This window comes from Lissotriton helveticus, chromosome 1_1 (assembly GCF_964261635.1).
Source record: "Lissotriton helveticus chromosome 1_1, aLisHel1.1, whole genome shotgun sequence".
Lineage (NCBI taxonomy): Eukaryota > Metazoa > Chordata > Amphibia > Caudata > Salamandridae > Lissotriton > Lissotriton helveticus.
Genome location: NC_136057.1, coordinates 1840565407 through 1840579586, shown reverse-complemented (window position 1 = coordinate 1840579586; position 14180 = coordinate 1840565407). Strand labels below are relative to the sequence as shown.

Below are 14180 nucleotides of genomic sequence, written 5' to 3'. Positions count from 1 at the left end.
ATGGTTCCGAAAGCGGCAGACAGGCTCAGCTCATGCTAGAGCCTCATCTCACATAAAACCAAGCACTCTGCCTTCAGGATTGTTAAGGCCTGCCATAGGAGTGACTTATAGGTATATATGTGTCTATATATAATGGTAGGTATAGGAATACTAAACCTAAGCAAGGGGTGATTACACGACCTTGCCCCAGCTGAGTGATCAGCCAGTTGTGTCAGTTTGGATGGCCAGCCAGGGGTGGCAAAAGATATGCTGCAGCCCCTGGTAGGCCTTGGGTGCACCTATGCCCTGGGTACCTAGGTACACTGTACAGGGACTCACAAGAGTGACCCATTTCCCAATTGGTGATGTACCTATGGTACATGGTATGAATTTAGAGAGTACAGCTGGGCTGTGGGTCTGATTAGCAGGCCCACAGCCACATTAAATGTCGAAAACCAGTGAAGCAAAAAGTGGGGTGACCATAGGAAAGCAGACCCTACTCTCCTACACCCCCTGTACTGCCAGATGACGGACTAAATGGCCGGTCAGTGCTTTACTTTTTATAAAAAGAAAAGCACTTTATTACACCCAGGAGAATTAGATTACACATAAAATTAGGACGAACAGTGAAACCCAGATGTCTCTACAACCCTCTGGACCAGAGTTCTGACCCCAGATAGTATTAGAGCGTCTAGATGCTAAACGCTATAAAAACCACAGTTAACTTGAAAAAGTACAATTAACAATGCCTTTTTACAGACCATGTTGCACAGGGTTGTTCTCGTCAGACATATTGTTATTATAAAAGCTATTTAAAATTGAACAAAGAAAGTCTTGTTAGAATGTTATTATGACAATTTCTTTTGCAGGGGAGACTGAAATTAATGGGAAATATGCAGAGGAGGAGGACAATGGAAAAGGGGCTGGTCAACCTTCACTGGATCTGGCGCAGCAACGTGGTGGAGGATTAGGCCAAAATAGGTGTGCCTACTATTTACAGGAAGGGTCATTGAAAGAACGAATGCCCTAATTAACAGGGCCAAACAACGATGGCAAAAGGAAGGGGTAATTAATTCACAAGGAATACAAGCAGAATTGGTGCAATCACACTTCTCAGACTAAGACTTTAATGTAGAAATGAAGGATGCAGAGTAAAGAACAGATGCAGAAGAGGAAAAGGCAGATTTTGATGAAAGAGAAGAACAGATTGAGATGCAACCGAACATAGGGGGGGGGGGGGGGGTAGATTTTGCCAGGACAAGGGCAGATTAAATGAAGGCTATGCGTTACATTTTGACCTTTTTATTGAAAAACACCAGGCTCTATGTATTGACAAACAGCTTGTTTGCTTTGCTGTGGATCATGCGAGAGGATCTAAGAATCAAAATATGGTGTCAAAGATTTCCGCACTATAAGCATGCAAGCAGGCTGAAGCTTTTACAATGATGACTATTGACATTTGATTATAATACCTTTGAATGCAGCCCACAGGGTGATCTAGGAAGGGCAGAAGAAGATTCATGATACCAGTTAATACAGCTGGCCCCTATGTTACTGTACCATGGGGGGGGGGGGGGGGGGGGGGGGGGAGCATGAGTTCCTGGTGTATACTGGTGCTACTTGCACCCCTCTAGTTCATAATCCCTTTTTCCCAGGTCTCCCCTCTCAGGTTAATTTCATACATCTGTGGGATTTCTCTGGCATCTCTGTTCAAAGTACTATTTTATATATATCTACCTGAATGAAATAATATGTAGGCATATCAATGTTTCTATTTCCAGATTCTTCAGAGTTAAAGAAAATATTGTTGTAACAAAATTACATTGTAAGGTGGAATGTGCTAAAATGCATTCTAACTGCAGTGCATTTGGCAGGGACGACTGAGGGTGCATAATATATAGTAGGAATACATTTATGTATTGAAGTTTAGTAATGAGAATGAGTATATGTAAATACAGAAGGACAGTGTGCATCGAATAACTGTGCTCCATATTATACTGTTTTGGGATACCGTTGGTATAGATCTAATATGTCTTTCAGTATACAGGTGCAGTCTTTAAAGGTGTTTGCAATTGGATTACAAGGTAAAGGATTGACACAGTTTGACAACTGCAAGAATTTTGATTCCCAGAGGTGTCACTATGACAGAGATTTTCAACTGTATTTTAGGACAAGCTGTATATAGTACAATGTTCTAATCCTTCTTTTTGCTTTTGGAGATAATGAATTTCTTTTTAAGCCAACAGATACAGCATGCACCATTAATAGCACAACTATTGCAAGGCCTGTTGCTGCCAAAGTTTCAATTATAGAGTGTGCTGCACCCACCTTTTTCGAGGACTATGTATCATAATTTTGTGGATATGCAATGGTTCAAGTTGCGTCTGCTACCTACGATATCATGATATAAAGATAAAGGATAATGATATGTACTATGACCCTAAGTATATCATTGAAGGGGCTGGGTTGAGGAAAAGGAAGAAGGGAACAGGGGAGGATGTATGCGAACAGAAAAGGAATATGGGTAGGCCCAAATGGAAAGATATGTTTGACAGCGATAATGCTTGCCCCCATTACCCTACTTTTTCATGGCTCACCACTTGTAGGACGTAAAGGAATGATCAGACTGTTTTCCTAAATGTTGGTACAAAGTTTGAATTGGGAAAAGGTACTTCCGCTACCCCAGGCCCTTTCTCCTCTCCACATTAAAAGGACTTCCTAAGCTTGCCCCTCCACGCAAACTACAAGTACGTGTTGGTTATTGTGTGCATGTTCAGCACACGGACTGAGGCACACCGATCCAAGAACTGCAATGTACAAACTATTGCAAAATGCCTCCTGAAAGAAATCATACAGCACTTTAAAGTACCTTTGCCTTTTTTCGGTTCTGACAATGAACTGTCATTCATTCCACATGTGATTGAGGAGTTGCGCAAGGGGCTAGGAGCTACACAGAAACTATATGTGTTCCACCGAAACCACCAAGTAAAAATGGCATCTCAAGCTCATTCTGAAGGGTTGCACGTGCTCCACACCGCTGAGAAAGGAAGAGTGTGTGTGTGTGAGCAGACCCCAAGCTTACATCAACTAAGAACGTCCGGAGAAACCAACCCCCAACCCCTCAGTCTGCAAGATATGGCAACTAAACATCTTTACCTTCTTCACCATTTTGTTTCCTTCATATTGGGAGAGCCTAAGTAATAAGAAGTGCTAGTAACCTCTCAAATTACTTGAAGACAGGCACCAACGGTTGCTTTTTCTGTTTACAAGTATGACCGCTGAGGCTCTGCATTACTCCTCGGGAAAGTTTTGAAAAGAGTAAAAGTGCAACAGGAAATAAGACAGTCTTCCAACTAGTCACACTAGCCACACGTACCAACGATTGGGACAATACCTCTTGACTTTCTGCTTCGCTCCTTTCAACAGGAAGGACTGTGGAAAATAGACTTTTTATCTTGACACTTGCTCAGCCAATTTGAACTCTGTATAAAAGTATATCTGTTCTCTTGCCCTTCACTCCACCATTTTGTGCGATACCCTTCATGACTGACCTGTTTATCGTACTCACCCTGAACACTACGCCCTGCAGGGGTCCAAACAACTACCATTTGTGGACTTATTTGTATAAAGATGCTTTTCTCCTAAACCCTGCAGGGATCTCACCGCTACCACCTGTGCTTATCATATTAACCTTTGTTTGACATATAATCATGCTACGCCCTACAGAGGCCCACAGCTACCACCAACAAACTTATCAGATTGACCTCTGTGTACTATGTAATTATAATGTTTTGTCCATGTCCTGCAAAAACCCCCAAAGGCTACTCACCTGCTGATCCACCAGATTGACCATTGTTTATGAATGTAATAAAGTATTATTGGTACAACTCCCTTACATGCCTGGGGCAGGATAGAGGGTATATAAGATGTAAAGTAAGAACACTGCAGAATGCCTCCTCAGACAGCTATGGGTGTCTGTTGTTGATGCTCTCTCCATCTCATGAGATTGTAATAAATATCCTTTCTCTCCGTGCTCCAGAGTTGGTCTCAGTTTGTATTCCGGACCCGTGGACTATAGGGTGACCCTGCACCTCTAGGGTGGTCCCCTAAAAGACCTCCAAAATCCACAATAGACAAAAGCACCGGTCCTGCCTAGAAATATCCTCACTTTAAACAGAAACTACTGTCCCACCCTTTAACATCTTACATCTACCAGGCAAAATCATTAACTCTTTGCCAGTTAAGCCCTCATGGAATTTCCAAGCCCCCAGCACCCATCAATTCAGTATCTGGTCTCCAACATCCAGCTACAGGATGGCAACAATACACTTCAAATATCTGGGGAAGCTATCCTCATCCTCCATTTTGTGCTATACTAATTCAGGTCCATTCAAAATGGATTCCCTGGTCTCCAGTAGCCAGACTCACACAACACACAGAGTCCTACTATATACACATGCTACATATGTACTGCACACACAAGCACTTGACATGCACATGGGAGACAGCAGCAGGTTCTGGGTTTCACATGACAGCTGAACTTTACCCGATTGGGGTCAGTAGAATACATTTACAGTGAAAAAGATAAAAAAGGTTTGGTCACAGTATACATAAAAAAGCATGGTAAACGGCACTGTCATTTAATGCAATACACCCATGGCATGAAGAACAAGTTACTTACCTTTGGCAATGCTTTTTCTGGTAGATACTCTAACTGTGGATTGCTCACCATTTGAATATCTCTAGCCATCAGACAGGATTTGGAAACGTTTACACAGCAATTTGCTCCATTACTGGCAGGTGGCATTGTGCAACATCATGCCACCTTGTGCTGCTCTGTCTTGTGCGGAGGAGATGTTGGGTCCAGTATATAAACATGACCTGCTTGTGCTGGTGTCAGTTTCCTTGTGTACTCCGTCTGTGCAAACAGAGGTGGAGCTTTTAAGAAACAATCATTAAAACAGTATGCAAACTTTCAGCATTTGAATCTTTTTACCTATAGATTGTTATAAGACCCCTCCACAGGACAGGGAGGTGGGAGGGCAGGTGATGAATCTAAGGGTAGAGAGACTCTCAACCAGAAAAAGCTTTAAAGAAGGTAAATCACTTGTTCTTTTGATTGAAACTTCTAACTGCAGATTCTCTTTCCAATAAATACCAACGCAGTACTTCCCAGGTGGTGTGTCTGTGAAATGGCTCAGGTCAGGAAATCCCGCAGGACAGATCAGGAAAAATGCCTATCCCACTGAACTTGGCTATCCATGCAGCGGTGTTTAGTGAACTGATGGAGAGATTCCCATGTAGCAGCCTGACAGACTGGTACACCACAGGGTATTCCTGACCTCCTGTCTGGGCAGAATAAGATACTGTGGCAAATGGCCCTGCCTCTTCACTGGCCATAGCAAGACTAGAGGATATTAAGACAACACCTGTGGAGGTACTGAACCCACTAGCATCTTGCAAACATTGAAAAATATAATCCTGGGCATACACAGCATCAAAAAACACTCCTTTCTGGCCGCAAGAGAACCATGTTTAGTGTTTTTTATATTTCTTATGGCTTTGTTTGGACCTACCTGACTTTAAAGAAGTCCAATCTCACGAACAACCTTGAGAAGAAGACTGTAGTACCATAGACCTAGACTGAGAACAGGTCTTCAATCTCTGTAACTGCGTCCATACGAGACAGAGCAGCACAAGGTGGTACGACTTTTAAACTTTGCTCAATGTCACCTGCCAGCGCTGTTGGGAATTGGTATGCAAAGGTTTCCAGGTCTAGTCTGAGGCCTTGAAATAGTGAAAAGGTGAGGAATCTGTGGTTAGAAGTCTCTATCAGAACAGTAGCGCTCTTTTAGTATGAGGTTAAACACAATAGAGCCACCCAATTATCCCATGAGGACTGGGTATGATTAATAACAGAAATACAAAAGCGTCCCCCTAGGAATTATTTTGCAATTATTTCTAATTTCCAATCAGTCACAAAAGTGATCGCACATTAACCAATGCAAGGATTTATCATTTTGTACCATTATTTAATATGGTCCTTTAAGAATGCAACATGGCAACAACAATACTACTAGATTAACAGACCTAATTCCAAGTAGTATATAACACCTTTTGCTTGTTGTATGGAGAATCAAAGTACCATACATAACAGAGCTTTCAAAACATAATGCATAGATTTCAAAATCATACAAAGATTCATATGTGAGCAAAACGATGTTGAGCGTCGACGTTTCGGTCCACTTTCGGTTTAAACAATCCACAGGACCTTCATCAGGACGAAAACGTTGCACATCTATATCTAAAAATAAATATATCTAATATAAATGGAAAATATCCTTCTTAACCTTGCACATAAGGTATCGTCTACTCACCCTAAAAGAACAAAACCAGTAAAACACACCCAAATTGTAAACCAATGCACTCCACACAACAGTGTGCACAAGTGTAATCACAAAAACCAAAGTGTTCAATTTGTGCTCCCAAGTGAAAAATAACGTCCTCTACAGAATAAATCAACCTATCATTAAAAACATCTTACCAGTGACTTCCAGCCGGAAGTTGACTAATTTAACAGGAGACTGTGAGCGCAACAATATGGACAAAGGCAGGGTTAGGCGAGCTCGTTGCCCAGCACCATCCGGAGAGCGTGCCTAGTCCTAAAAAAATGAAATTGTGTTAGCGCAGAAGGCATCGCCTTGCCAGCCACCGCCTCATTCCAAGATATCACTGTCATTTTTAAAAAGATCACCCATCTCAGACATACCCATCTCATTCAGTGAATGAAGTGTACCTCGCTCTGAGCAAACCACTGACACCAGTCTATGCGTATACAAGGCGAATACAATTGTACTCCAGCAAACAGTCCAAGAAGGACGTGCCAAACATGCACCGTGGAGTTCACCGAGTCAACAACCCCGCAGCGGCTAATTGGTGCTTTAGTTAAAAACCACGGTAATTGCTCAGGTGCAACAGCCACATTTTCTATCTGGAGATGGGGGAGATTCTGCAGGCCTTGAACCCAACTATGAGCATGTGAATCCTGCGCTAACCGATGATACAGTTCTAGACCTGGGGCGCTTAGGCCACCGGCAGTATATGGCAGCATGAGTGTGTCCAACGCAAACCTCTGTGTCTTGCCCGCCCAAGCCAGTTTAGTCATCAATGAGCGCAATTCTTTAAACATATGTTGAGGAATTACAATAGGAATATTAACAAAAAGAAAAAGAAAGCGGGGAAGTACCACCATCTTCATTAATGAAACCCTCCCCACCAGGGAAAGCAGTTGTCTAATCCATCGGTCAATATCATCGCTCAGTTTGACCATCGCCTTGCCATAATTTGCACGAATCACCTGATCTGCGTCTGAATGGACTTGAACGCCCAGGTAGTGGACCGGATCGGAAGTCCACTGGAGAGGGAAATCTAGCGAGGTGGGAATCGTGACTGGCGTCAGCGGAAAAATCATGGATTTCTCCCAGTTGATCTTCAAGCCCGATATTCCACCATATGTCAACACCTCGCGAATAATAGGGGGCAAGTGTGTCTGGATTTCTGATATACAAAAGCATGTCGTCAACATATGCTGAAACTGTTAAATTATAGTTAGGGAAGCGGAGGCCCCTGTGATCGTGATACTCCCGCAGCATTCTCAGCAAGGGCTCAGCTGCCATAGCACATAACAGCGGGGATAGGGGGCATCCCTGTCGAGTACCCCGCAAAATGTGAATGGGATCTGAAACCACGTCTCCAGAGCGGACCCAGGCAACTGGTGAATTATAGAGCACCAATACTAATTGTAAGAAGACCTCACCCACGCGGCGGAGTACGGCTCGCAAAAAAGACCATTCAATGGAATCAAAGGCCTTCTAAGCATCTAAGAAGACCGTTGCAGCCTTGACCTCTGGTCTGACATGCTGAAGGGCCCAAAACACAGTTCGAAGATTGCACGAGAGCGTTCGGCGTGGGATAAATCCAGCCTGTTGAGGGCCTATCAACTGCGACAGCAGTGGGGACAGACAGCTGGTCAAAATCTTGGCGAAAATGTTTGCGTCCACATTGAGCAGGGACAGCGGGTGATAAGAAGAGCACTTAACGGGGTCCTTGTCCGGCTTCAGTAAAGTGACAATCAGGGCCTCCCACATGGATGTGGGCATGATCCCGTCCGCACCCATCTCCTGAAACAGGGTAGCCAGGTGAGGGACCAGGAGGTCACTAAAACCTTTGTAGAAGGCCACCGTAAGCCCATCCTGTCCCAGGGCACTTCCCTCTCGCATAGAATTCAAAGCCAAGCTTATTTCCGCAAGTTCTATAGGGCGCATCAGAAATTCACAGTGCCAGTTTTGTAACCAAGGCAGCTCAATGTATTCTAGATATTGCAATATATCTGGATCGCTAGGGGTGACCTTAGAGCTGTATAACTCTTGATAATAGTTCCGGAACTGATTGGTAACGTCCGCATGTTTACTGATCGCTACTCCCCTCATGAAGACCTTAAACGATTCCCCCACCATGGCATAGGACTCTACGGACCCGATATTAATAGGAAAGAACTCAGAGATAGCATGGTGCAGTTCAGATTTAAAAACTGTATCCAGTAGCGAATATGGCGGGAACACCACAAAAAAGGGTGAGAACCTTGTGGAGGAACTGTGATAGTCAGTAGAATGAGAGAGTGATTGAAAAACGTTTGAGCGAGCACTGAGCACCCCTGAACCCTGAGCATCAGCACTTGCGAGATGAACCAGTAGTCTATGCGTGTATGAATGTCATGGTGCGCCGAATATTGTGTGAATCACCCCCATCTCTGGATCTAGCCCTCCACACGTCAACCATTTGTAATTGTATTGAGATATCAACAACAGCCGTAGCACCCGCAGACATATGCCTAGTTGGGCCCCTTGAGCGGCCCAGCACTGGATCAAGGACACAATTGAAATCCCCGCCCCACAGTAGCGGTAAAGGAGAACGGGTTTTGATGAGCTGAAATATGGCCTGGAAAAACTTGGGATTATCATAGTTCAGGCCATAAGAATTGATCACAAGGAGATTCACCTCTTTATTATAACACCAAGATATGACATATCTGCCGGCTGGGTCAGTTTCACAGCATTCAATTTGGAGCCCCGATTTAGGGTTAACCCAGGTTAACACACCAAGAGATGGGGAGGTAAAGCAGGCAGCGTGGTAGACGCCCATCAACCGACTACTTGTCAATAACGCACAGCTCGGGTGAAGGTGCGTCCCCTGAAGTAATGCTATGTCTACCTCCTTCCTTCTTCAATAGGCAAATATTTTACGCACCTTCGTTTGGTCATTTAGGGCCCTGACATTCCAGGTCATGAGGCTTAGTCGCTTATTACAACCTACATTGTTGTCTGTGCTGAACATGGAGTGAGTGAGTGTCTGCATAAATTCCACCCCGAAATGCCACAGAACACCTCCCCTGTCTGCAAGCAAAAACAATGACATATGATCTGCAAAAGAAAGACATCATCAAAAAAATTACATCTCCACAATACCTCCCCATACCCACGCCTTGCTTGTCCCAACTGTGCAAAGGCGGATAGCAACCCACACTGTTGTGAAAAATCTATAAATAAATCATATACTGAAAAAACACAAATCACAATCCCCAAAGCTGCAACAAAAACAGCGGATAACGCAGTGGGGCGGATGTTACCCAGTGATCTCACACTACTGTACCTTCCACCACAACACCAATAAGTATACATTAAAGCTTCAATTGTCAAGGCCAGTAACTCTGAGGAGACGTGTATAAATCTCAAAAGCATTGAACCTCCCTCCCCAGAGGAAACCCCGCTGCTGGAAGGAAGAGCAGGTACAGAAAAATTATCACTGATCTAGACTGGAGGAGCTCTCCAACATGACCGATATATCTAAGCTCTGCAGAACAATACTTGGGTGTACAAATTATAAGAAGGGAGTGAGCATGTCCACCCTCTAACAAACGCCACTCAGTCATTTTCATCAAGGTTGCTAGGTACATCCCCATCTCCAGGGCTACCATGTCCCTTCTACGCTTGCCAACCTTCCCCCAGTTTTTTAGAGCTTTGTGCAGAGACTGCGGATGAGAGAATATTTGAGGCTTTCCATCAAATAGAACCTTCAACCAAGCAGGATATAGCATAGCATATTCAATTTTCTGGTCACGTAGCTTGCGCTTCAGAGGAGCAAATTGCCTCCTGAACTTTGATGGTAAAGTCTGGGAATAGGGAGGATCCCTCATATCGCAAGGAGCCCAGTTCTCTCGCCTTCCAAAGTGCTGCGTCTGTCACGATAATTAAGCAAATTAGTAATGATGGGCTGTGGGGGAGGGCCAGGTTGAGGTCGAGGGCCCAGAGAGCAATGCGCCCTCTCCACTACAAACATAGGGGAAAAGACATCAGCGCCCAGTAGCGAGGTGAGAAGTTTCTCCACAAATGTTTCCATATTGCCCGTCGCCGTAGATTCAGGTAGGCCCGTAATGCGCAGGTTACATCGCCTCGATCGTGCGTCCAAATCTTCAGCTTTGTCTTGCAGGGCAACCAGGGCTTTCTCTACCGGTCTCCGAGTGTTGAGGATGTCAGATTTGGCTTCTTCCTTTTCCACAATGCGACGCTCCGCCATGTCTAGGCGCTCTGCGTGTTTATTGACCCTTTCTGACATTCTGTCCATTCTATAAGCTAAAGTGTTGATTTTGGCCTCAATGGTCATCAGACCCCACAGAATGGAGGCTATAATCTGCTTGATGTCCCCTAAAGGGTCCTCTGAAGGGTTATCCGGCTCTGCCGCCGCGGAGTCTGCCGCATCATCACAGCGCTTCAATTTACGCAGCTCGAATTTGATCTTTGGCTGAGGTTTGTCTGGTTTGCCCATTGCAGTGCCGTAGGCCCTCTGGCCTCCCAGTCACGATCGTCCAAATCTCCGTGCCCCCGATCTTTCTGGTTAAGCAGGCCTGGTCCGCTCCAGTCCATCATGCTCAGCCCAGGCTATAGTGTGCAACTGGAGAGGGAGGTGCAGAAATGGGGTAGCAGGGGGTTCGCTCCCTTATTAGGCACTGTTGGTCAACTTTTATAACCAGTCTTTGGGGGATCCAACACTGCGAAGCAGGCCAGGACAGTGGCCCCTCCCCCAGGTCACACCAACGACCCTGCACTCCGATGTCTGGGAGGCAAGGCCCAAGTGTAGGTGCTTAAGGAACCAGTTGCCGGTCATTGGCGCAATGCAGCGCTGCGCAATCTTTGGGTCGTGCAGTCAGTAGCGCAGGAATATTTACCCGGATCCTATGAGGGCGAAGCGGGGCGGAACGATTGAACCAGCCACATGCCTTCCGCTCGTCTGGCCCGCCGCACGCCAAGCGATGGGATGCAGGGCTCACCTCTTCATCCCCGTCCCCGCCAGTAGTTTTCAGCAGTGTGTACTTGCACCGCTGCTCCTGGCAAGGGGCCGCGATCCGGGTAAGATTCCCACACCGCACCCACAGCAATCCAGCAAGCCTCCGGTTGATGCAGGGCACAGCGGCACGCGCAGGGGGGCACGTTGTCAGGCCGCGCACCGATGTGAGCAAGGCGGGCCGGATCCCTGGATATAGCGAAACAAGGCGGGATCGAAACACACTGACAGACAGCCAACAACAGGCTACAGCTGAGCACTATCTACTTCCCCCATCGATATGTGAGAAGCAGCAAATTTTTGCCGGGTCGTGCTGGTGGCTGGCGGAGCTCGATCAAGGGACGGCCATCTTGAAGCCAGGCAAGCTCCGCCCCCAAGGACAATATATTTTTTATGGATCTTCTTTCCAGTAAGGATACTTTTGTACAATGGTGATATCATCTAAAGGAGTCAACAAGTACAATAACCATGATCATGTGAGGCTGAGGGTTCTACAGTGCCCAATGAACAAATCAAAGAAAACCAAGAAGGTAGCATTTCTTTTCACAATTTAATAACCAATGCACCTTGTTGCTAAAACAGCAAGACAGACGCTCTACTTTGTTGATACATAAAAAAAGCTAAATGAAGAAAACATTCTATTCACAGTGACTTAACCAATAACAACATTCTTGGACCACCTGAGACCTGTGAATATTAAGAAGGACAAGACCAACGTACACACACAATCCTTGAAACCAGGAGTAATATGGGCTCTCGATCTTGAACAGCAATACAGGATACCTTCAATTTCTATCTGTTGAAAAACGAGGCAGTATCTGTGAGGCCTGCACAAATAACAGGTCACATTTGTCCTTCACTGGGAACCAAACACCCTAGTGTAGCGCCTGACTCTCAGAGGGTAGCGTTACAGAGCAGTCTAAGGCTTACTCAAGGGTGGTGGTGTGGGCTAGTAATCGCCCTTACAGGTGCACAGAAATAACACTAAATAATTGATGGTCCAGTCTGTACTTTGCTTTATAAAAGTAAGAGTACATTTATTAAACACACACACTACTTAATACTATGCACCAATTTACAAATATACATAAACTGTTGGAATTACTTTGTGACCTTGCATAACATCTCCACCCCACCCGCAGGGGGGTGGGGTCTAGTACCACCACTCCCATATATGCACATCATCCTGCCAACTAATGCAGTGGGTTGACACAACCTGGAGCAAGGGCCCTGCCAACTGGCACCATCCCAGTGGCAACCCACCCCATCATCTCAACAAGCATTAAAAATAGGTACACCTGCCCTGGGGCCACATAACCCTGACTGAGCATCTCATACTGACCATACATTCTGCACCTCTACATCTTGTGGCTAACAGTATTGGTTGTCCCTCCTCTAACACAGTAGCAAGAATACATGTTTGGGAATCACTTTAAATGAGGTACTTATCATAGATGATAACCATTATAATGCATTGCAATCACAGCCTCTAAAAGGAATCACAGGTAAAATCATAGGATTACGCAAATATAGCCAGACACCCTAGCAGGAATGTCCAGCAACATAACCCCATTGGGCTTATGACATCACCTTACACAGGTACTTTACATAACACATGTGACTTTCAGTCCCTCTAAAAGAAATAACATTAGTAAATGCACTACTGGTGCAATTACACATCTTCACCTCCAGGGGATGCCCTTTTCCAGACATCCCCTGCACAGCCTTCCCCACATTGAGGCAATCCTTAAGGACCCCCCCCCCCCCTCAGCTGCAGAACAAAAGTTCCAGCCCAGGGGAAAGTTGATTGATGGCTCCACCCTTGAGGGGTTGTTTCTTTGGAGTCCCCATGAGACTGAGGGTGGGACTTTCCTCTTTGTGCTGGGGGAGGCTGAGTTGCTCCTGCAGCTCCCCCTGCACCTTGGCACACCTCTCGTGGTAACCCCATACTCCTGGGGCCACCACACGCAGGAAACGATCCATTTTGGTCCGGGCCTGCAAGGCATTATGGGGCGATTCTCTCCAGCCCCTGCATATTATAGCAGCGGCTCTCCCGCTGCTTCGGGGAGAGCCGCGATGTAGCCCTCCGGCTGCGTCCTGCTTTGTTGGAGAGTCAGGTGCCACCCGGACCCCCATTTGAGTTATTGCAGCTCGGGGAACCCAACCCCGGCTGCTCTGTCCGTGGTTCGGGGGCCCGGTCCCACCCAGGCCCCTGCCGCCTCCTCTTCTTCTTTGTGGGGTCCCGGTCCCACCTGGGAATCTCGCGTAGCTCCATCATTGGAGGGCAGCCAGGGGAGCCCACCCTCGGCTGCCCCCACCGGCTCCCCACCTGGCCAGCACCTTCGTGTGCTACCGCGGGAGCCGGCACAACAGTTCTGGCCTTCCCGCTCCAGTGGGCAGATGCGAAGACTCCCACCTGCCCGGCTGGACCTCGGGGGAGTGCAGCGGCACTCCCGCGGCCTCCTCCTTCTCTACAGGGCCCGGGGATGGGCTCCCGGGCCCCTGGGCTATATTCAAGGGGGGCGCGACGTGCCCCCCGGCTTGTCTTTGGGCTGCGAGGGGGGACGCGCGACGGCATGCCCCCCCTCCTCTTCATCGACACCATAGGGGCCCGGAGTTGGGATCCCGGGCACCATAGGCATCTTTGCAGTGGCGCGATGGCGCTCCCTGCCGTCCATCGTCGCCGGGGCCCAAGGTGGGCCACTTCACGGGGAGCACGACGGCGCTCCCCTGCTTTGCTTTGTGTTGTGGCAGCCCCCGGGACCTGACCAGTGGGGCACATTCAAGACTGGCTGTGGAGCCCC

General features: G+C 46.7%; 1 protein-coding gene across 6 annotated transcripts in view; it reads right to left on the bottom strand.

The window, feature by feature from the left end:
• Positions 1-14180, bottom strand: part of SLC44A3 (solute carrier family 44 member 3) — an 879170-nt gene that overhangs the window by 569736 nt on the left and 295254 nt on the right. Inside the window, exon 3 of one of the 6 annotated variants that reach the window (XM_078641256.1) lies at positions 4661-4897. The exons of the other annotated variants lie outside the window; for them this stretch is intronic. Coding sequence (XP_078497382.1) covers positions 4661-4786 — 126 coding nt within the window. The 5' untranslated portion in view covers positions 4787-4897. The remainder of the gene's footprint in view (positions 1-4660; positions 4898-14180) is intronic. 6 annotated transcript variants of the gene reach the window in all.